This window comes from Hipposideros armiger, unplaced genomic scaffold, assembly GCF_001890085.2.
Source record: "Hipposideros armiger isolate ML-2016 unplaced genomic scaffold, ASM189008v1 scaffold_174, whole genome shotgun sequence".
Taxonomy (NCBI): domain Eukaryota; kingdom Metazoa; phylum Chordata; class Mammalia; order Chiroptera; family Hipposideridae; genus Hipposideros; species Hipposideros armiger.
In genome coordinates this window covers 1795878-1821548 of record NW_017731524.1, presented here as the reverse complement: position 1 = coordinate 1821548, position 25671 = coordinate 1795878, and the positions used below count along the sequence as shown (strand labels likewise).

Below are 25671 nucleotides of genomic sequence, written 5' to 3'. Positions count from 1 at the left end.
GCTGGAAATGGTGTTCCTACCTTAGGGATGGGGAGACATTCTTCTGGGCATCCCACATTTACCCCACCACCACAAACAATAGATAATATTAAGATGCTGAGTTCTACCGTTGTAGTATTTACCCTTTTTTAAGTAGTAACTAGGCCCAGTTATCACTGGAACTAGGAATTTCTACACAGAAATGCACAGATAGTTCAAGAATAATAATTTCTGGGAACCTTTCTACCTCTTCAATTAAGTTAAATTTGTTTTATACCTACATCAGATTTACTTCTTTCACATAGGTTATACATTTAAATTTATCCGTATATTCACATTTTTATAAAAACAGTGCTTCCACAGTTCCACGTTCTCAGAACTGCTAAATTCAGTGCTATCCGTGAGCCTTACTAACAAGCAGCTTACTGACCCTGTAGGATAGGACCAAGTCATTGCTCTCAAATTTTTTATTGTTAAACACATCACTCAAGGTAAGTACAAAAATATTTATTGATAAAAAATAAACTTGTACTTCAGCAACTTGTTGAAAGTTTCAGGAGATTTTTCGTTGTTCCTATGTCACTAAATTAAGCCCTTGATTTTTCACATTAAGTAGGGAAAGAGAAAAAGCTAAGCATGTTCACTGAAGCATTTTTTCCCAATCACAATCACATATGCGAGGAGCTATTCAGCAAGTCTGGTTCTGAAAGGAACTCCGTGGACTGCTCCATTAAGGATTTGCTGTTTTCATCCAACACCTCTGCGTTGTATGGTTTTGCTGTGAAAGAGAAGAAAATACCTTATTTTCAGGTTAAATAGGACCACTCCAGGGTGCAACTATAATGAAAACTGTTTTTAAAACCTGAAGGGACAGTGAAATAAGTTTTTTTTACAGATCAATATTTTATGTCACAAAAGAGTACTTCCTGTATCTTAATGCTCACTTACTTTTAAATGGACAACTATGAGCCAACCTCATGATAAAATGAAGGACGGAAAATAAGTGGCCTCCATATTAAAACTTAATATTCATTTGGAGAGCTAGGTTCAGTAGTACACTTGATGCTTATTCTGTGTATTAGTAAATTGGAATATTTATGAAAGTTTCTCTTGATTAGTGCCTAAAGTTACGGGTTTCTTCAAATATGAAATAAAATTACAACCATCCTGTCTAGAAGGTTCAGTAGATGTCCCCTCACCTAGATATATTTGTATAAATAGTATATGATACCTATGTGTTATCTCATTCCGCATCCAAAATCTATCAAGACTTGGATTTTAGAAAAGAGCCTGTACCTTTGAGTGTTCTTAATTAGATGTATAGCCTCTCAACTGTACTATTTCCCTCTCTAATAATAAAAATTCTTTATGTTTAGCTGTGAGACAATAGGAAGCAAAAACCTCTGACTCGCCTCTTTGGCACCATCAACTCTTCCTTAGTTTTAAGGAACTGATTTCAAGCACTAATTCCAAAGCAGGGCTGGCTCTCCCTCCCCAACCTCTCCTCTTATACTAAGAGCAGAGGAGTTAGGAAAACGAAGTGCTTCCACTTAAAAACCACCTTCTGCCGTTAAATCACCTGATGATAGGATGAGGCATAAACAAATGATAAACATTTAGGCAAAATGCAGAAAAAAATGGACCAAAAAAGTCACATTTATAAACACTTATAACCTACAACCATATCAAGTTTTTTCCATACCTGTCTATTGAAAACGTGAGATTTACTCTCGACTTCCAGGGTTTGTGCATCACTCTCTCTGCAGTAACTTTCTGCCCCAACCGTATCCATAATGTTGCTTCCACAGCTCTGTGTATTATAGCCACTATCCATCTGACAAGAGTGAGGAGAAAAAAAAGACTAAGGATAACACTGCAAGCCAATTCACTTAATCCACAATTTATTTTGAGGAACTTTTGTGCTTAAGTAAATTTATTTAAAATAAAACATTTATATATACACAAATACAATTTTATGTAATTATATAAATTGTAAAATTTTAAAATAAGGGAATATATACTATTACAATTGAATACAATGTAACAATATATTGAATAAAATTTAAAAGTAATGTATAAACATAAAAGGTAGTTCTATGTAGAACTGGTTCTTCAAAGTAGTCACTTTATACCGTATTTCCCCATGTATAAGATGCTCCCATGTATAAGACGCACCTTAATTTTGGGGCCCAAAATTTGAAAAAAAATATTACATAAAGGTATTGAACTCAAGTTTTATTAATCATAAAATTCATACAACTCCTCATCACTGTCAAAACTCTCAACCGTTAGCTTGTCCTCTTCTGTGTCTGATGACGAATCACTGTCTTCATATATTGTCTCATCCTCAGTTCCATCTGTGGCATTTGAAATCTACAACCACTGTATAAGACACACCCAGTTTTTAGACCCCAAATTTTTTTTTGAAAAAGTACGTCTTATACATGGGGAAATACAGTAATTCCTTCTAATACATCTTGTACTTCAGAATCAGTGAACAAGTCATGAACATGCTCTCCTGTTACTTTGTGATCACACTAAGAAGAAAGTGAGGATTACATTCAACTTCACCTTCCAACTCATTTGCCAAGCTTACCTTTAAATGGCTTTGGTTACATCTCTAAATAATTTAAAAGGCGTGCCACCTTTAAGAGTACTCAAAACTACACATTTTTAAAAAGGTGGGCTCAATTTAATTCACACCCAGTGTTGAAATAACAATCTTAGCTTCATAATAACATATAAATGGCTCTAGGTGTTAGTTCACCTTTCATTTAATTGAAATTGTAGCATTCTATGATACACTGTTACCTCCCAAGAGAGCAAGACAAAACGGATTCTAGCAAACTTCAGTGTTGGTACATATATAATAAATAATGATTGAGTGCCTAAAAATGTGCCAGGCCCTCTCTGGCACTGTAAATACCATTCTTATTTCTCCTAACTACAACACTCGTAACTTCACATGTGAGGAAGGTAGGGCTCAGAAAGGCTAACTCAATGTCAGCATGAGGTGACGAAGACCTGAGGCTCCAAAGCCCATCCTGTCCACTACACACTGCATTTACCTGCGTAGCATGAGCACAAACAACACAAAACCCCACAAGGATTCGCCTTGCACTTACGCCTTTTTCTTCAGATTAGGATCAGAGGGAAGGGAAAGATATACTTTTGACCCCATACCAACAGTAGCCTAAAAAGTGCATTTCATCATCATCTTAAAAGTTTGCAGTTTTCAGGGATGGATGCGTATTTGTTCACTACAGAGAGTCACATTCCATTTGAACAAAACCCTTGTAACGTGTAAAAAAGAAGTATTACCATCCCAGGGGAAACATCTTGTTTGGCTATCATTCAACAGCTATTTGGTCAAAAGTGTAATCAGAGGATTGCTTTCAGAGAATCTGCCAATTACGTACTCTTCCTTTTGTTATTCACCAGTGCCAAACCACTGGCTTATATAAATCAAACTAAATATATAACCGACTATATCAAGGGAAGTTAATAGTACAGTAGGGAGTAAGTAAGGCACACAGGAGTTTGTCCCGCTTTGTAGGAAGAGAAGGAGCAATGGGCACCCCATAGGATGGTGCCTGATCCCACTGGCTCTCATCTAGACCCCGACCCATGACGATGCTTAGCGTGTACCACGCAGACTCCCCAAAGGCAGAAAGGCATCAGCATCATTTTACATGAGGTGTTTCAGGATGAGATGTTTAAACGAAAGTCATGCTCTGTTCACTCTTAAGTGGATCTTGCCTTAAGATCCCACAGCCCATAAATAACTAAACTTAGTTCTGATTGCAGTGTTTCCATTCTTCCAGTTGGACTATGCTGACTAAAAATGATGTTTCTACTGCCAGTCACCCTACACACTGCTACTAAATTTATTTTTCTCCCACATAAATCAGATGTGGTCTTTTAAAAACCTTCAAGATTCACTACTGACAACCACTGTGCCTTACAGTGCGTTCCTTGACATCTGGCCTCGGCACTTTAGCTCTTCCCTCATCTTCATCCTCATTGTCTGTCCCTCTTGCTACCTTTCACAGAGGACCCGGTCGCCCATTACATATTGAAAACAGTGTTCAGGCACTGTTAGTTATATCAACTCAAATCACGATGATCATACCATTATCCTACAATGCTATTATCATTCCCATTTTTTAAATAAGAGGAAACAAGCTCAAAGAAGTGACTTGCTGAAATTTATAAAACTAACAGCTAGGAAAGAAACTAAAATCTGCCATTTGTTTTCCGAGCCTATGTGCCTCATGTCCTTTAGAGATGCGCTAGCTGCCTGCCCTCCCCTCACCCCAGGACCCCCCAGCTACAGAACACAGGAGAATTCGCCATATGATGAAAAGATATTCAAGGATGATAGCTGAGTACAATACACCCATGTACGGGGTTGGGACGGCAACCCATGCACAAAAAAGCAACTCAAAAGGTCCTGGGAAAATAGGGCTGTCTTGGAATGCTTGAAAGCTACCTCTGTGGTAGGAAAATAAGAATGTATAAAAATATTTTTAAACTATATGGTCCAAAGGGTAAAACTGAAACTGATTGGTAGATATCACAGACAGAACCATATTTTAGCTCAATGCAAGGAAGAGGCTTATAATAGTAAGAGAAGTCCCAAAATGGACTGGAATGTCTCTTCAGGTACTCCACTACAGATGGAGCGATGACAACTTAGTAATGATATAGGCTTCCAATGGGTAGTTGGATTGGATGATTAAGGTGTATTTCAATTAAAGTGTTTTATTCTTCTATAGATGCTCTGAAAAAAGAGGTAATGAGAAAAACGGAAAGGGAAAAAGAAGTTCACTATACCTTTAAAGCTAAGTTAGACTGTATGTGCTTTTTAACTTAGGAACCAAATTTAGAAGCTAATGTAGGTACAAGGGATTCTAGTGGTTTCTTGTTTGTTCATTTTTTTGCAATGATCCTAGAAGTGAGGATACATAATATAGGCATAAAAATAAGAGCAAAAGATTATATGTAGGGCCGGCCAAGTGGTGCGATGGTTAAGAGTTGGCTTGGGACCCCAGAGGGCCCAGGTTCGGATCCCACATATGAGGGCCAGTGACACTGCCCTCTACAGCTAAGATGCTGAACAACAGCTCAACCTGGAGCTGGGCTGCTGTGAGTCACCGGCGACGATGTAGGCTGCAGCCCCTGTGGCAGTGGGTTGCCATGGGCCAGCAGCCGCCGTGAGCGGCCGTCCAGAAGCCGGCGACTGATGTGCCTCGCCCGGGAAGAGTGCAATGATGGTGCCAACTTGGGCCAGTGAGGCGATGTCCTCCACAACTGGACTGAAGAGCAAAACGACAGTGACTTGTCTGTTCCCCTTCCCCCAATTCCCCAATAAAAATCTTAAAAAAAAAAAAAGAAAAAGATTATATGTAATTTTGGGTCACTTACAGTCCCTCTATGAGTTTTACACTGTAGCATGCCCAAACTGACAGCACTAAAGTATTATGGGGTTGTTGTGAGAATTAAATGAATTCATAGATACAAAAAGCGGTTAGAAGAGTGGTGCCTGGCACACTGAAACACTGTGTAAGTATTAGCTATTACTACGAGTCAGTACTCACTTGGATTAAAGAACATGGATTCTAAAGCCAGATGACCAGGGTTCAAATCTTGGCTTCATCACTTACTTACTAGCCATATGGGCAATTTACTTAACCTCTCTGACCCTCAGTTTCCTCATCTGTAAAATGGGGATAATAGTATACCTCTTTCACACGACTGTTGTGAAGATTAAACAAATTAACACATGCAAAGTACTCAGAATAACATCTGGCATGTAGTAAAGCTACAAAGTGTCAGATATTTTTACTATGAAACGGCAGGTAAGAATTGTCTTGCTCAATATTTTAAAGTTCTTTCAAAATTCTCAGATCAAAGAATATTGCAATTAATGGAAAAAATGTCTTTCTGAAAGTAAGTGCTGGCTATGAAGTACGTCTGTCAAATGAATCATGCTTTCCTGTTGCCAGATATTGCCAAATTGGAAATGTTTGATTACATGGACACTGTTGGTTATAAAATCACATTTTTAAAAGAACAAAAAAATACATAAAAGTGCTCTAAACTCAAGTTTTTTTCTTCCTAAATCATATAAAGGAAAAAAAAAATTACTGTGTTTTTAGAATATAAATAGTATACCAGAAACTGAATTCCTTTGGCACTAGCTCCACAGAAAGATGAATCCTAACAAGTTGTCTGACTCTAGCAGTCTGTAAAACAGAGCAGCTTGATTTCTTTTCTGTTCTCATCTTTTCCCACTCCAAATAGTACCAGTTAATGTGAATATTAAATATGCATTACCAGTCCAAATTACAAGAAACTAACCCTCTTGATGTCAACTAGTATTGATATTAAAAAAAATACGCTATAGTCCTCACATGTAATGCATTTTCTCTTACCATAATCTTCGAGAAGAAAGGATAAAGAACACCAAGGCAGCGAGTCAAGGACTACAGAGCATTACAGTACTTTACCTGAACGTTACTGTTCTCACAAGGAATGACACTGCTCTCTGCCAGAGGCGACATGCACATATGAGAGCTCTCAATGCTGAAGGCAATCCCACTCACAGAGTCAGTCATGGGTAAACTGCCATTGTCAAGTGGCTCCTTAGTCCAGGTGTTCTCATCTGCTGTCTCTATAGGATCCACCATATCCACAGTGTTATTCTCCTCACTCTCAGCCTCCTGCAGCAGTGCTAAGCCTTTCGCAGCTGCACCGGACTGATTCTGTGTCACAGACATGGCGGTCACTAGCACATGTGTGCCACATGGAGAAGCGTCACCTCTCAGCTGCCTCGGGTGGCCTCCAGCAGTTTCCATGGCGGGTGACGAGGCAGCCGTGGAAGGCATACTCGCTTTATCTTCTTCGTCTTCACTGGGAGCCCCCAGAGTAAAAGGTATCCGAATCAGCGAGGTCCGATACTGAGTACCACCGCTGTACATCTCAAGTCTCATAGGAGACCAATTTTTAATTGGTGAGCAGCCATCTATATAAGGACTCCTGATACACTGATTAGAAATTCCATTAGAATGTATTCCAGACGAAGCATCAGGAGAGTGCAAAGTAAACCTCCTTTGTTCTAAAAGATTGGGAGGGAAAAATTACATCATAAGAACACAAAAATGGAAAAGCCTTACGAAATGGTAATCATGTTTCATGCCAGAAAAAAAATGGGTTTCTATTAATAGTTGTGCTCTTTACTCAAGTAAAACTTTGGAGTTAAAAGCAATAGCACAAATGAATGTGTCTCAGTAAGTAAAATGAGGCTCTTAAAAAATCATTCCCCTGGCACTTTCCCTTTTTTTTTTTTAAGCTGAGCCATCCTGCTACCTGTTGCCAGCTCAGTGGCTGCTCAGCTCGGGCTGGGAATCGAGCCGCTGTTGCTCAGAGCTCAAGCTCTTGAGCAAGCTCTTACCTAACTGAGCCACTTGGCCGGCCCCACTTTCCCTTTTTTAAATTAAAATACTTGCTGAGAATTAGTTCCTCACAAGCATATTGCTACTATAATAATATTTGAATACAAAGAATGAGTAAATGAGCTGACAGCTACAAATTAATAGCTGTACCGGAGAAATGAAATACAGTAGTCCCCCTTATCTTTGCTTTCATTTTCTGTGGTTTCAGTTACCTGCAGGTCAATTACAGTCCAAAAACATTAAATGGGAAATTCCAGAAATAAACAGTAAGTTTTAAATTTCTCGCCGTTCTGAGCAGCCTGATGAAATCTCATGCTATCCCGCTCCATCACACCCGGGACAAAGATGGTCCCGTTGCCCAGCATCTCTACACTGTATATGCTGCCCACCTGTTAGCCACTTCGCAGCTGGCTCAGGTATCAGATCAGTTACGAGAGAGAGTCACCACATTCACCTAGCTTTTATTGATGTCTATTGGTATAATTGCTCTATTTTATTATGTAATTATTGTTATTCTCTTACTGTGCCTAATTTATAAATTACACTTTATCACAGTATGTATGTATAAGAAAAAACACAGTATAGATAGGGTTCAGTACTATGCATAGTTTCAGGTATCCACTGGAGGTTCTGGAACGTATTTCTGTGGATAAGGGGAACTTCTGTATATAAAAATCTATGTGTTTATGCAAAATACTATAAGCAACATTAAAATGCAAACAAAAAACTAAAATATTTGCAATAATAAAGAGCTTAACAATGATAATTAAAATGATAAAAATGCTTTAAAATGTAATAGTTTTTGTAATATCATTGGCTTAAAAAAAGTTTTAAAAAGCTGGGTAAAAGCAGAAACAATCTTCCCAATGGTAAATAAACACATGAAGTGTTAAGTCACAGAAGTATAAAAAATATGGAAGTTAAAGCAATAAGAGACCATTTGTTTAACAAAAATGCTCAAGTCTGAATAACCTCCCACCCCAACATAAATGACTAATAAAAATTTAGAAAGAATTGAACGTCATAATAATCAAAGATACAAAAATTAAAACAGTAAGAGACCTTTCTGTAATGTACCAAATTAACAAATTTCAAAAGGAGTGATAAAACCAGTGTTTCTGTATGGGGAGAAACTGACTTTCTTATATACTATTGATGAAAATTTCAATTGGTACAACCTTTTATGAAGAAAATTTGACAAATTTCATCAAGCCTTAAATACATTCACCCCTTTTGACCAAATAAATCTACTTCTGAGAATTTAACCAAAGATATAAATATGTATAACACAATGTATATACAAGGATAATCATTAGGTATGTGATTTAAAAAGTTAGAAATAATTTAAATATTTATCAATGGTTGAAAACAAATGATACATCCATGAAATGGAATAATATACAGTAATTCAAAATCATGGTTTCAGACAATAATAAAAGACTTGAATGACCTATGAAAATACTCATAATAAAATGCTTTGTGAAAAAAAGGATATAAAACTCTGTGTGTGTGTGTGTGTGTGTGTGTGTGTGTGTGTGTGTGTGTGTGTGTGTATCTATGTATATGGAGATAAATACACACATGAAAAACTAACAAAAAATACTGTTTCAGTCTTCCAATTTTATTTACTATGAATAGGGTTTTTTTTGTGAATAATTTTTAAAAAGTGCTATAATTTTTTTCAGAGAAACTGACATACTGCAAAGAGAAATACCACATGCTCTATTTGCTTTAAAAACCTTACTCAAACAAATATATCTTTTCAAAATTTGAATATCCAAAACCAAAGTGTGGATCTACAGGTCAGAAGCAAAAACAAAGCATACCAAAACCAACTTACCTCTAAAACTGATATCTTTGATTCCCTTTATAAAAAAATTTGATATCAAATTACCTGTATTTAACACTAGAGTAGAACTTTGCCAAGAATCTCAGTTTATGAAGGTAAATTGCTCCTCTTGTAAAAAACAAAGAACCCAAAGTTTCTAAATTTTAAAAGGTTAATGGTCATTTAGAGCTCTACAGTTAGAACAAGCTAAAAAGAGCCTCTTTAATATCAAATATTCATGATATAAAAATTTAAATTTAGGTATTTTATTATGAGACATACCTGAGAGTGGTGTCTTTCCTATTTTAAATGCAATTGGTGAGAAAGTGGGTGAAGAAATAGGTGAAGGACTGTTTATACTTCCCAAACTGTATTTTTTTGCACTACCCTGAATAGGGCTGGAAGAAAACTGCCCCTATGATAAAAATAAATAAATAAAGATAAATAAATAAAACTATATGGTTCCTTCCTCAACTCATTATACCATATGCTATTTATCTTCATCTTCAAAACACATTTATAAAGTAGATCATATAAACTCTGGTCATTCCCCCAAAAGAAAGATGCCGAAAGTCAAGGCATCTTGTAACAAGGACAACTAAGATTATTACAAAAGCTTTGAAAGAGAATATGTCAGTCAAAATAAAATATAAATGCACTGGATTTAAACAAACCATTGTATTTTATACTAAGCAGCTGTTTATGAAAAACTGTTAAATAATTACTCCATTAATGTCAATCCAATTGTGTTACAGTGAAAATCTTACATTGTAATTCAGTAAATATATTGAAATTCCTTGAGACACATGACAAATTTGGTTATCCCATTTACCTCTAAATGCAAAACTGAAAAGTCTGACCCAAAATATTCCTGACAAATGACAAAATGTGAACTAATCTAATCCTCATGAGATATAAAACCCAAAAAGCGACTATTTCTCTTGAGTGCAGTATGAGCATCAAGGTCCAGGTATATATACAGCAAACTAACCAGCCACTTCTAATACACTTCTTACCGAACTTGGTGTCTGCACTGGGCTCCTACACTGTACAGGAGATAAATCTATCGAACAGAAAACCTCAAGTGATGCTTGAGCACCACTGCGAGGACTTCTGGGAGACGATGGAGGTAAGGACTCAGAGATACTTCCGCTGCCATCTAAAAATAGTTTTCTTCTGAGGGATGAAGAACTGAGGTTGCCAGGAGACTGATCTGCAAATTCATCAGCTCTAAAATAGTCACCTATATTTAATGTTAACAGAATAAAAGGCAAAGCTAGTTATTTTGAAGAACAATTATACTTCAGTTACCTGATATTTTAAAAAACCACCATGTACTATATGTTTGAATTGTTTTGAAATAGAGGGCAAAGCTTAATGGTGTATGTGATGTTTGAAATATGGAATTATTTCTTCTTTTTCAGTGCTCCATTATTAGTATACACTAATAGTATATGCTCCATTATTAGTATAAGATGTGTCTATAAGTAGTTTATGTCTAAAGTAAAGTTCATTATGATAAAAAGACTAATTCAAGCCAGATTGAAAAAAAAAAAAAAAGTAGAAATTTCAGGATGGTTTCCCTTTTTTAGAAAAAGGCATTGCCACACACTTACAAAAAGCCATCAAAACAAAATCTTTTAAGTTATTGAAGACTTAAATAAATACAATACTCACCTAATATATTTTCTAAATTAAAATCCACAGGAAGAGACAGCAAAGTCTGACAAGCAGCTAGAAACAAGCAGATAAAAAAAAATACAAACATGGATAAATCAATCCGAGCACATCCCATGTAGCATGTGCTTCCCAATCAACCATCGCCCCGTGGTGTTCCGCTGACCGAACTGTTTCATTTGTGCATCTCTTACATAACAAGCCATTCTCCTATATAAGATGTTTCCCACATTTTCTAGCACTGATGTAAACCTGTCAATGGTTAAAGTGAACTCATGATTGTTTTGCTGGCACCTGAATCAAAAAAATAAGCCAGTCCATATCTGGGGATTGATTTCCCAATATTAACAAATTTAAAAAAATATGCTTTCCAAAACCAGAAATCAATTCCCATGCTCTGAATAAGAAAACAACACAATATTGCTATTTCTAAAACATGGCTGGATGTATTTAGTCTAATGGTTTTTAAAAGTCAGCTCTCATATGACGAACGCATTCATAAAAAGTAAACAATTTCAATTCTAAAGTGTTACCACATGAACTGAATTTAAACTTAAATGTAGCTTACAGTGGAACATACTTCTTTTCAGATTGTATTCATACTCACCATTGCTTTTCTCAGAATCACTGGTCGGCTGTCTTCCAATAAGAGATTCATTATTTATGTTAATACCTGTAAAAACATTTTACGTGAAAAAAAACTCACATTTTATATTTTTAATTTACTTTAGGGTTACTTTTTCCAGAGTAAGAAAATGAAGAAAGTGGAAACTTTTTATTTTATTTTTAAATTTAAAAAAAATTAGTTTCAGGTGTACAGCACAGTGCAATAGTTATACTTTTTACCCCTCAAAGTGACAACCCCCCTCCCCGAATCCACCACCCCACTCCCCCCGCCCCTGATATCATACATATCTATTACAAATCCATTGACTCCACTCCCACACTATACTCCATATCTCATGACTATATATATATATTCAATTATAGTTGTCATACAATATTATACAACATCAGCTTCAGGTGTACAGTGCAGCGATCAAGCCTCTACCCCATCCATGAAGTGGTCTCCCTAACAAGACATGTGACCATCTGACACCCTACAAAATATTTACAACATTATTAATTATATTCCCCAAACTGTCTTTCATATCCCTGTGGCAATAGTTACCTATTTATGCTATCTAATTCCTTCCCCTTCTCCCTCATATCCACCCCCTCCCTACTAGCCACCATCAGTTTTTCCTCTCTATCTCTGAGACTATTTCTGTGGAAACTTTTATTTTACATTTAAAAAATAAATGTCTGCATATCTAAGTGTATAATTTGCCATATTTCTGTTACATTTATTTATTTATTTTTAATTTTGAGGGAGCGCAAAGATAAAACTTGAAGGATTACTGCTGTAAAGCAAATTAGGAGGCACCAAGTAATCCTTTTTAAGGAAAGCATGGTTGCTCTCCATGCTGTCAACCTTAAAAGGTGAAGATGTATGTTAGCCATACTCAATGCCCTTAATCAAATCCTGTCGCTTAACATTTTTGCAAAATGGGTTTACATAAATTGTTTGAATTAAAATACCAAATCATCTTGACAAAATCTAAAATTTGATAAATAAAACCATGCTCAGTTTTTTTCACAACAGGGGTCAAAAATATGGTTACAAAGAATTCTTTAAAAAACAGAAAGTTAATGACTAAATATTAAGCTTCATAACTTGAAAATCACTAGATAAAAAACTAAAACATACAATAACAAAAATTACTAATATAAGCAAAATAAAAGGAAGGAAAAAGCAAGGACACCCAAAAACCTAGAAAACTTAAAATAACAGAATAAAGACCAGTAATCTAATAAACTTAAATAAGTAAACGGGTGAATGGAAAGTGGGTGGGGTGGGTGAATGAGTTAGTCTCCTATTAAATACTATCAGAATGCGTAAAGAAATAAAATTCGAGAATCAAACGCCTTCTTTGCTGTAGGCAGGGTGACCTACTATGAGGCAAATGTAATCAAGGCACCCTCACCCCCACCCCTGGCGGAAAACCCTCATGTCCTTGGTCTTTAGACTGGAGTCCAAACACCTTAAACGTGAAATGTGAATAGTGGGACTAGGAATCTCAATTTTTAATTTTAATTTATTTAATTTTAAAAGGCCACGTTTCGCTAGTGGCTACCATATGTAAGACCTGTGAAAAGTCTGAGATTTTACCCTACTTGCAAGCTGACAATTTAGCGTGTCAACATCCCACGGATGCTGGTTGAAGACACTGGGCTTCTGGGTCAAAGACAAAAGACTTCACAATTCCCAGCACAGCAGGCAGCAGGAGGTTCATGCTCACATCAGTTTCCTTTCCCCCTAAGACCCAAGGAGGTGACATGAAACAGCACAGGTGGATGAGGCACACACAGTGGGTTTTCATCACAGTTGAGGAACCCTGAGCTTAGGAAATCCCATTCTTTGTAGGAGGCTGCAAGCAAACCTGCTCCAGAGGAAAACACAAAACCTAAACTCTGCTCTGCAGGAACACACTCTCTCTGTCTTCCAAGGATGTTCACAATACAAACATCCTTGAAAAGACAGTTTGGGAAAAAAACCACTCAGCACCACTCCTCACTTGATGTGCTGAAATTCAAGACCATGGAGAACTGTCTCCTCACATCTTATTGGACAGCACAGCCCTGGAGCCCACCCTATTAAGTGCTGCTCTCTGTCATCATGGGCTGGATTAGCACACCAAAGAACCTGTCTTTGGGGCCAGCTGCAAAGCGTGAGCTCTGAGCAACTGGGTCACTGGTTTGATTCCCACACGGGCCAGTGAGCTGCGCCCAAACTGAGCTGCTGCTGAGCTGCCAACAGGTGGCCGGATGGCTCATCTGTACAAGGTTGTCAGATGGACTCCTGCAACTAGATTGAAAGCGGCAACTGGACTTGGAGCTGAGCTTGCGCCCTCCACAACTAAGATTGAAGGACAACACGTTTGATTTGGAGCTGATGGGTCCTGGAAAAACACAATGTTCCCCTTTTCCAATTCCCTAATAAAATCTTAAAAAAAAAAAAAAAAAAAAAGAACCTGTCTTAATTTTAGCATCTTCCTGATCCTGTATCACTGTAACCAAAACTGGATACTTAGTATATGAAATTATTTTATAAAAAGGATTACATTAAAAAGGTTAGTTCATCTGTCCAAAAATCAAAAATTAAAGGATTTTGGGGAAAAAAGCAGTGTCTATGAAAATGTTGTGTTGGATATAGAATTTTAGAGCTGCAAGTGTCATTAATAGGCAGCCATGTAGTTCAACTGCTTTAATTTATAAATAAAAAATTGAAGTCTAAAGAGGTTAAATAATTTGATTATGTCACCCTTTCCGGTTTATAGTAGCAGGTCTACAATCCAGGTCCTCCATCCACTGTTGCAGCTACCTTCAGGTTGTGAGGGCTGAGAATACAGAATTGAACTTAGAATGCCTAGCTTTGAATCCAGGTTCTACCACTTTTATCATCTCTGTAATACTGAGCAAGTGCTCTAACCTTTCTAAAACTATGTTTTCTCACCTATGAAATGGTCCAATAATAATAGCACCTACCTCATATATGAGCTATTGAAAGGAATTACTAAAAGTACTTAGCAGTCTTCTGGCCATGGAAAGTACTCAATCCATTTCCCTACTATTGTGTTTTTGATAAAGAATGGAACAAATACTCTCTTATGCTGCAAGCATAATTAGTGTATGCTACACAGAAGAGTGGGTAATTTCACTGAAATGAGGGATGCATATATACAAGTAATATTTGAACACTGCTCACAACCCAAAGGACAGTGAGAGCAAATGTAAGAACCAACTTCCTGGAGGTAGAAAAACCCCTGAAAAGATCACTGGCTTGCCCTTAATTTCCTTATTAGTTTTGCAGATAATCAGTTGTATTACACTGTCCTAGAGGCCAAGTGTCCATCCTTCCTCTACCTTTATAAGAACTCAGCAAATTATCAAAAAGCAAAGCAATTTAAAAAAGAAAAGAAAACAGAACTTAAAAAGCAACAAAAGCAAAGCAATTTAAGGATTTCATTTAAAAAGTTAACCTTCAAAATCACTAACAACTCAGCTCTATGTTCAATCCTAACAATTTCTGCATCTATGGATCCTTTGTAACCATCACGATAAATGATATTCACAATGGCCATGAAGAAAAAGCTAAAATCAGAATAGAATGGGCAAAAAACCGAATTCAGTACATTTTAGTCAAATTTTGAATCCTAACCCTTAAATAGTTAACTCCTTTGGTACCTAGAAATTTAATTTACAGTAAGTTCCTTACCAAAGCACTTTTTATAAACTGACAGTTCACTATATGTTGCTTTACATTCACCGATTTTTTTAGTTTTACCACTTTTAATCAGATGATTTTCAGTACACTCACATTTACTGGAATGATACTCTGAAAGCTGTTTCCCTTCATGATCAGTCCAAGGAGAGGGTACGATGACATCCTTAGTGAAAAACTAGGAAAATTAAAGTCACACAATTAGGCATCAATTCCCCCCAAAATATGAACGGGTACTTACGTTATTTTTAAATAACCACCAAACACATTACATATTGACTTTGTAGTTATATTTAAACATTTTAATACTTTAAAGGCACAAATGACCAAAGGTAAAATGGAAGAAATTTAAAATCTATATAAAGAGAAATCTTAATGCTGCAAATCAACCACTTAAATTTGAAACTTGCATATTAAACTAAGGGCATTAATCATAAAGAAAATTCTTTTAATTTATCCCCAACTATTTTTTTTGGGGGGGGGTGACAAAAGGGAGCATGAAAAAGCAAGGAATAAATGGAGACAGTAAGCCAGTATCAATGGTGTGCTGGAACTGGCTTGTACTGGGTCTCAAGCTCTATTAAATTTTCAAAAATTTTGTGCAAAGCCAATACTAAAAGTAAAATTATATTAAGTTACAATTAAATAAATTATATTAAAAATAAAGGTAATGAATACTCAAAATCATCACTTGCTAATAACATGCTCCTGAGGTAAAGTACATCTTTTGTATCTGTATGGGAGAATACCTCCATATAATGGTGTTCCACCACACTTCTCTTCCTATTTAGTGATAACTATGTTAGTACCCTGAAATTGGCCGTAGTTGGAATATTTACATCATGGATAGCAGCAATCACTAAGACTCATACTCTTCCCACAACCAGAGGGCCAACTGTTAAAGATTTACCAGCACACCACTGGCCAGTATATTCAAATGGAGATAGAGTATTTGGTTACATGTCTATCCTCTTCCCTATAGATATGAAATTAAGCCTAAAATAGTATTCTTCCCTTCCATCTCTATGGTTTTGAGGCAATTCATAACATTTCCTTTGTATTTTGCTATAACATAACAAAGAACTAATTTCCTTGACTAAACTACCTATGAATGCATGAAGAAAAGATGTAAAAGGGAGGGGTGGTAGAGATTATGATATAGATAATTCCCAGAAAAAAAGAAATATAAAGTACCCATATACTTATGAAGCTATGCACAAGTTCACTCAAAATGAAAGACATACAAATCCAAATAACAAGTTAAACAATCAAAGTGTCCTTCGATACATGATTGGATAAAGTTGTGGTAAATATACACAATGGAATACTACTCAGCCATAAGAAAAGATGAAACAGTGCCATTTGCGACATGGATGGATCTTGAGATTATTATGCTAAGCGAAATAAATCAGACAGAAAAAGTTGAGAACCATACGATTTCACTCATACGTGGGATATAAAACAAAACAACAAAGGAACAAGACAAACAAATAAAGAAACACAAATTCATAGACACAGACAATAGTTTAATGGCTACCAGAGGATAAGAGGGAAGGAGGGGTGGTAGATAAGGGTAAAAGGATAAAAAATATATGGGGATGGAAGAAAAACTGACTCTGGATGAACACACAATGTGATATGTAGATGGTGTACACCTGAAATCTATGTAACTTGACTAACCACTGTCATCCCAATAAACTTTAATTACAAAAAAAAATTTTTAGGTAATAAAAGTGGCACAAATTAAGTTTGTTAATAACCAATAGTGCAGCTATGAGAAAACAGTAAGTATCATAATGTAGCTAAGGGTAAAAATTGGTACAAACTTTTTTTTGGTGGGGGTAAGATGGTAAAATTTACCAAAACTGAAAACACAAAGCCTCTGACTTAGCAAGACAATTCAATTACACAGAGATATACATTCAAGTGTGTTCACTGCAGCATTTTTTTGTGATAGAAAAACACCAAACACAACCTAAACATCTATCAGTAGGGGCTGGGTTAGGTTATGATACATTTGGTACTCGTATGTGCTGATAATAAAAAAATATCTAAGAAAAATTATGAAGCAAAAAAGCAAGATGCAAAACAGTATGAGAATGATGATCCTGTTTGGGTAAAATATTTAAAGGACACAAGGTATGACATACATAAAATTAATCCAGAAGTATAAAATGTTGCAGGAGTTACTTTAAGGAAGTGAGATGGGTGAACAAGAGGCTCCTCGTTTCATTTGATTTTATTTTTTGCAATTTGAACTTTTTTTTGCTATGTGTATTTATTTTATTTTTAGATATATATACACACACACATATACATATATACACACACACATATACATATATATGTATATGAAAAAATTTAATTTGTTTCTGATACATTGACTCTACTATTCACTGACTTCATTTTCTTAAGTTGTCTTCTGAACATCCATTTAATGTTGAGGGTTCTAAAAAGAAAGCATGTTTTCTGAAATGTTAGGAAATGGGAAAGAATCGGAGAATATTCAACTTGGGGTGGGGAATCAAGTGATTGGACCAGAATGAAAATTTGGAATTACTAGGTAGACTAAGAAGTAGATAATGTTTAGAGTAAAGCACATTTTTACGTAAAACTATTTTTGAAGAAATAGGCTATATCTGAAATACAAGGTAACAACACCGACACTAGAAAAATAGGTGAAGGGGCCAGAGGTATCACCTGATCTCTCACCACGACATAGCTGAAGTCTTTTGGGATGCAGAAGAGACAAGTATAGCTAAGGAATACAGGCGGGTAGTGGGGGCTAGTGAAGGAAAAAGAAAAAATAAGAAATGTTGTCATGACATAAAGACTTTCTCAGGAGATAACTAGGTAGATAACCCTTACTTGAGCTCTAAGAAGAGTTTAGCAAACAAAGAAGCAAAAGTGAAAAACTTAGTTCACTATTTTTATTTTTTTAAAAACTCTGTATGTGTGATATACCTTTTCTCTGTATTAGTAAAACATGTTATTACATGAAATACAATGTCTTAAAATTCCAAAGTTTTAACAACAACAAAAAACCCATTACCAATGCCAATTTGGATTTCCAAGTTCCGAAAATATTCAACTTCCTTTATATAAACTCCAACTTGAAACAGAGTTTGTGCTAATTGATATTCTGAAAATATAAGGAAGACAAACTGTGCTAGGCCCTGAGAATGAAAGGATGCAGGAAGCACAATTTAGTCAAAAAAGAATTCAGTCTAGGGGAGAAAAGCACTAAATAGATCATTACAATAGTATGTAAGTACTATGAGAGGCGCTGAAATAGCTGAAAGGCATTGGTCCTCTGGGAGCACAGAGGGGCGCTCATACATCGGGGGACAGGCAAGCTGGTGAGGAGCCAGGACAGCAAAGGATTTGAAGGAAGTCATCCTAAAAGAGGTGACATGCCTGCGGAATTGACGCTTAACTGGTTTAATGATCAGTAACAGTTTTAAGTTACCTCTTCAATGGCTTTTTGTCTTTTGTCTTCCACATCTTTATCTATTCTATACAAAGATAAAGAAGAAAAATAACCAGGCCATTACTTCAGCTGATTGAACATGGAAAATAACCTTTCAAAGAAATAATTTCTTTCTGTTGAAAACTGGCAAATGTTAAGCTCATTTTAAAAGAAAAATTGGAATCTTATCACAGTTAATGATAGTATTTAGATATTCAGCATTGTGCTGTTAGTCTTAACTCCCTCTTTTCCATTTACTTTAAAGGGAGTAATATTTTCTTTTCAAAGGCTTACACTGATATAATTTAAAAATTACTATTAACAACATAAAGAAAGTAATTTGGATAAACGTTATCCTTTAATCACAACAAATTAAAAGTATTTCATTCCACAGAAACTTAAAAATTGTCCAAATTCATTTTCTTCAATTATAACAAGTTTATCATAGTTGTAATTTTAGAATCAACTTATTCCAAAAGAGAAAAGAAACTATCATCCTTAGACAGCTAAATAAATAAGCAAAATTATTAATTATGAAATAAAACACTAACAATATAAAATTTTGTTCAAATATTTTTTTCACTTTGATACAATATGCAATTACAATAACACAAATTTGCCAGCTATGAGATTTATTGGGTTGTCGGAAAAGTTATGACGTATTTTTTCTGTTTTTCATTGCAAAAATGGGTCATGACTTCTCTAACAACTCAATAATATAAAATGTTGGGTCTCAAGCACAAGGCATATACTTGCTAAGGACTCAGCAGTTAGCCTTGTAAGACCACTTCTTTAATCTGTTCCAGGAAAGAATATATGCTCTCCATTAATAAATTGGTAAGACACTTTTTTATTCTCAAAATTTCTTCGCATATATGTATGTGTATCTGTTTGTGGCTTAAAAAAGCTTACATAATAATGTACACATTTCAGAAACTAAAATCAAGTGTGTTTTTCAAATAAGGGAATTGTGAGAAAGACTACAATGATAATCCCCATATCTCAGCTTGAACAACAGCCATTTTGAGGATAACTCAGTTCTGTTTATTGCATCATGGACATAACCAGGTAAAAATGGCAATGCATAATATTAATAGCATATAGTATTAATATAGTAGTCTCTGATCTAGCATTACCTCATTCAAAACCCTTTTGCTGCTTCATCAGAGGGACTTTACGAACTTGAGATATTCAGGTAACTGCTGGAAGCAGTGAAAATCAGTTTGGCTAAATACTGTAGGGCCAGATCATGGAAGGTTCTAAGAAGGCATATAGGGTACAGTATCCTGACGAGTATATCACCGACACTGGCATGATGCATACAGGGTACCGGTATGCCCTGAACAGATCCTTGGAGGGGAGAGGGGTTTCAGGACTGTTCACCTTCTGTATGGACAGATCTTTTGCTTACATTGGTATGCCTTGCAGTTATTTTTTATGTGTAGCATGGCCTGAAAATGGTGGGAAGCACTGAAATAGGGAACTTGGGTTAGATGGGAAGAGACACTGAAAGCCATTGCTTGTTGCTAATAATGAATCAACCTGTATACTCACTATCCTTGGTAGAAGCTGTAACTATTCATTGCATTACATTAGTAAATTAAGTTAAATTTAGGGTTTTTTCCCACTCTCTCCTCCTTGCCTATATTACAAATCTATCTACTGATAGACGCCAAGATTCATAAACCCACTTGGACAACAGATCATTTATTAATAAGTACAGAAATGTATCACAACTTTGGTTAATAGTGTTGTCGACTCTAGAGGGAAGGAATAATATCCTATACTTCTTCAGTGTTCGTCATAGTGCCTCAGTGCTCAGTAATTATCTCCTGACTTGGTAGGTAACAGGTGTCCATGGTTGAATATACTGAAGAGTAGAGGCAAAATAAAGTTTGTGTGAAATAAAACATTTGTCTCATTTGTGACTCATTTGCTTTTAGATATTCTTTCCACCTTCTCTTTCAAAGGCATTATTTAGATTTACAATAAAACCCTTTTATGCTCATCCTCATTCTATTCCCTTTCTACAACACTTTGGATAGACGTTAATTAATTATGAGTGAATGGCCATCAAGTTACTGAGCCAAGAGGAGGAGTAGAAAAGCCAGACAAATATTTGCAAAAGCATCTCAACATGTGTACATCTTTGTGTGACTGAATTCTAAAGTTAAAGGGAAAAGGGTTACCCTTTATTTTGGACTGACAACATATGTCCAAAAATGAAAAGCTGGTCATACCAGTATTCAATTTTTCCAGATATAAAGAAAGTCAGACTATAAAACGGACATCAACAAAAGAGTCCCTCAAACTATTAATGAAAACTGTTATCTGTAATTTGTAATTACAGATCATTGCAATTTGTAATACAAAACTAGGTCTGTTCCACCAAGGAAGTGAATGTTCTCACTACACGAGGCATCATTAAGCAGCACAAGTCAGAGGCACCCTAGTGCTTGGAAACCTACACAACACATCAACAAAGCAGTTAAGGCTGCACTATAACTAGGCAGAATTCAAGACAACGTAATTCAGATTCCCAGGTGTCCTATGTCAAAGTTGGATGAAGTCTATAAAAGCTCCCTCTGTTGCTAATGGATACCCTTCCATTCAATGTGTCTTAACTTAGTAAGGGGATTTTTAGGTTTGCCTAAATGTACAATGAAACAGCATTTTGCTTTTCCCCATTACCACCGAAAAAGAAAAAAACAAAATTCAATGGCAGGGCCGGCCGAGTGGCGAGCATTGGTTAAGAGCTGGCTTGGGACGTCAGCTCTGAGCAGCAGGGCCCCAGTTCGGATCCCACATGCGGGCCAATGACGCTGCGCCCTCTACAGCTAAGATGGTGAACAACAGCTCGACCTGGAGCTGGGCTGCCGTTAGCGGCTGTCCAATGGCTGGTGACCGATTTACCTCAGCCGGGAAGAGCACAATAATACAGACATGGGCCAGTGAAGCGCTGTCCTCCACAACTAAACTGAGGAACAAAAGGACAGCAACTTGTCTGTTCCCCTCCCCCAATTCCTCAATAAAAATCTTAAAAAAAAAAAAATTTCAATGGCAGAAGCCATAATCATGTAGAAAGGTACAAATCTCAAAATGCCCTTCCCTCTTCCAAATGCTGAGGAGGCAGAGTTGTCCCATAAGTAGGGGAAACAGATCATCTCTAAAAGAAAAGGACTCCTACCCAGACTTGGAACTGTTAGCAGGGGAATCTTTCAGGTCCTTTGACCTCACTCATTTAGATAAGACAAATCTGCATCATAATTTTTCCTCCCTGATGTTTTTACATATAAAAATATTCAACTTCGGAATTTCCTATCTCTCTTCATGTGAGAGTATGTCATCACGCTTCGGGGCAAAGAAAGGAAAACTTACCGAGAATGGCTTAAGTATAAAGCTTGACGATGAATGTCTTCCGGGTCTATTTCTACAGGATTTATTACAGCTAGTTGATCAATAGACCATCTAAATTTCCCTGGAGTCTTAACAAAAGAAAGTGAGCTTATGAGTAAAAGCAAACTAAAATAGTTCATCAAAATGCTAACCAATGTCAACTTCAAAAATAAAGTGAATGGTTATTAATATAAAAATATCTTACAGCTCATATTTTTAATTTGACTTTACCACTAGATTAAATGGCAAATGGTAATCAAATCACACTAAATCAACTGACTTGATTTTAAAATATCCAAATCTCCCCTCTGGGTGATTTTTAAAATTGCATAATAGGAAAATCACAGTAAGGGTATTAAACAGTATAGAAATTCTACAATTAACACTCATTAGTGATGCAATATGCCCAAATTAAAATAAAAATCTCTTAGTTACCAAAAGTCTTTACTTTCAATAATAATGAACTAAAATTAAAGTCCTGACTACAGAAGTGCCTACAAAAACTCACAAAATGGTTGATCCTTAAAATAATTACAAATGGTAACCAGTGCTGCCTTTCTGTACTCAATTGTCCAACTAAACCAAACTCTTATGCAAATCCTCAGCTGTAATTCAGAATATATTTTTGATCAATTCAGGATTAAAAACCTGAGATGCCATACATTCTGGCTTTGAAGATTAAGTTGCAGTCATTCCATTATTAAGACTAACAGATAAGATTTAGTATGATTCAGTTAAAAATGAGGTCAGGTTAATGACTCAATATAAACTGTATAACTGCAAGACTTTCCTCTACTGCATACCTGCTTGAAGTCGATATGAAAGTATGAAGTGTGATAAAAAAATAAGGTGAATGTTTAAATTTAAAACATTTATCACAGTAAAAGACACACAGCCATCAACCCCCCCTCAAAATACTCCACCTCACTTCTAACACACTTATCCCATCGTTCTTGCCACTTCCTGAAGCAGTTCTGGAAGTCCTCTTTCCTGAGTGTCTTGACTTTATCCTCCATTATGACAATGCTCTGTGTCACACATCGCTTCTGGTAAGGCAATTTCTGTCAAATAAAAACATTACACGGTGTGTCCTCATCCACCTTATTCACCGGATCTGGCACCGTGCAACTTCTCGCTCTTCCCCAAAGTCAAACATGAAAGAAACGTTTTGAATCAATTCAGGACATCGAGGCAGCCACGACAGCACAACTAAAGACACTCACAAAAGAGGACTTCCAGAACTGCTTCAGAAAGTGACAAGAATGATGGGGTAAGTATGTTCGAAGCAAAGGGGGAGTATTTTGAGGGGGATTAATGGCAATGTGTCTTTTACTGTAATAAATTTTTTTTTGAACATTCACCATATTTTGAGATTACATCTCATATAACATAAACAGCAACCCAGTTTTGGCAGTTTTCTAGATACTTATTAGATTAAAAGATCAGACTTCAAAAATTCTCCAGTGTAGCCAATAACAGTTAAAATATGCCAAGTGATGAAGCCTTCGCTAATCTCTTAAAGAGCACTTTCCCTTGTATATCACCCTTGTTCTTAACTATAGTCATACATAGCACACATCAACTTCTTTTGTTGTGTCTATCTCATTAGAGTAGAGGTTGACTTTTTTTTATACAATCTGCAAGCCATGAATGGTTGATAGAAACCTCAAAGAATATAAGCATTTCATGATGTGAAAATTACATGAAATTCAAGTTTCAGTGCCCATGAATAAAGCTTTATTGGAACACAGCCATGTTTATTTGTTTACATATTGCCTATAGCTCCTTTTGTGATACAAGACAGAGGCGATTAGTTGTAACAGCAACTAGATGACCAGCAAAGTCTGAAATATTTACCATCTGGCTCTCGACAGAAAAAGTTTGCTGACCCCTGCATTAGAGTATAAGTTCCTTGAGTTTGTGTCTGATGACCCTAACTTGTTCATGGTGTAACCTCTATGCCTAGCACTGACACACAGCAGCATTTAAATATTTGCTGAATAAAAGAAAAAAGATAATTAGATGACATAGCTTCTTCTCTAACATGGTAGTAGTAGATATATCATCAACTATAGTGTCTAGCTACACCCACAATTGCAGGAAGCTAATATGTTATCCATAAAAAAAAAAGAGAATTGCTAACTAAAAAAATCTTCTAGGTAACTTACTTTTAGCCTAACAACTATATTATAATGAACATTACAATTAAAAAAGCACATTCCAGGTATATATTCTCCATGATAAATTTCCCCCTTACCTTGTAAAGAAAGACATTTATATTTAAAATCATTTGCAAACACTAGTAAGAATAACTTACTGGTAATTTTGTTGATTTAAAAACAGAAGGACTGGAGAGAGTTTGTTCATGGAGATTAGAATAATCACCAGGACTTTCAAAAGGATTTAAAACAGGGATCCTTCCTGGAGTTTCCGGTGTTATTTGCATTTTTGGTTCTCTGACATCTCCCATAGCACAGAGCAAAAACTAAAAAGAAATCAGAAGTATATACAATAAAACTACAAAGCTCCATAGACATTCATTTTGACAAGTAAAATGATTTCAAGAGACATTTCACAAAAATTAACTCAAAACCTAATGCTTTTGGAATTTTTTTTTATATAGTTCACAAAAAAGCATCACATACATTTTCTCAAGTGATCTTTGAAACAACCTTGAAAGCTAGAGAGGCAGGGTATCAGTGATATCATCCTGCAGAATTAACAAGCTCAGAGAAGTGGCTTATAAACAGTCAACCAAATGGAAATGAGTTCAGGTCCACTTTCGAGGCAACTATATGTTACAATCGGATCAAAATTCCTTTCAACTCCAGGACTTATACCTGCAGTTTTTAATTCATTATGTCAAGTCTCTAAACACTTTAAACATCCTTTGGATATCCCAGCAATTCCCTATCAAGCTACGGTTACTAAACAACAATTATTTACAGCAAGCAAGAGATGAACAAGTAAGAGAAGAGGAAGCTTGTGCACAAGTGCCTTTCTTGCAAATTTGCCCCCGTCAAAGAAGTATTACTGATTAAGGATAGGAAATAAACGGCCTTTGGTTGCCTCTCAAACATCCTCCTTTTGCTAAAACCCCCAAGGTAGAAGGCGGTACTGCATTGCTCCAAGTCAAAGCAGGTTACAATTAGAGAAAAAGAAGAACACACTCTTGGAAGACTGAAGTGCAGCTGGATTCCTTGGGTGAAGAGCAGTGGAGGACATTCACGTTGGTGTCACCCCCACCTTGCTCGATCACTCATTCTTGGTGTCCCTCTCTTCGGGACACGCTCTCTGGCTGCTCCCATTCACCATGGGGCGAGCCAGCAGGCGGGTCCGGGACCGGGAAAAGTGAGCTTTCCAATTTGAGAAGGAGAAAAAGCCAGGAACTACAAAGAACATACCTAGTAGTGTGCAAAAAAAAAAGGAAGCCACCCAAAGACGACTCCAGGGCGCTCCGGAGAGGCCAGGACAGCTCCCACGACAGGCAGACTCTTTAACTCCCCGCTTCCGCGCTGTATTAGGCCAACCAGGGCACGGG

General features: G+C 36.3%; 1 protein-coding gene across 2 annotated transcripts; it reads right to left on the bottom strand.

The window, feature by feature from the left end:
• Nucleotides 1–671: 671 nt before the first annotated feature.
• BORA (BORA aurora kinase A activator) lies at nt 672–25621 on the bottom strand. 2 transcript variants are annotated; one of them, XM_019652146.1, is made up of 12 exons: nt 25535–25621; nt 24448–24615; nt 22113–22219; nt 18735–18780; nt 15362–15443; nt 11549–11614; nt 10942–10998; nt 10281–10507; nt 9547–9679; nt 6492–7099; nt 1682–1813; nt 672–757 (listed from the first exon to the last, which is right to left on the bottom strand). In XM_019652146.1, the coding sequence occupies exons 2-12, from the start codon at nt 24598–24600 to the stop codon at nt 710–712; spliced, it is 1659 nt and encodes a 552-aa protein (XP_019507691.1). In that variant the 5' UTR covers nt 24601–24615; nt 25535–25621; the 3' UTR covers nt 672–709. The 2 variants fall into 2 exon arrangements, with proteins under 2 accessions (XP_019507691.1, XP_019507692.1); XM_019652147.1 differs by lacking the exon at nt 25535–25621 and adding an exon at nt 25301–25520.
• Between the last annotated feature and the right edge of the window lie 50 nt (nt 25622–25671).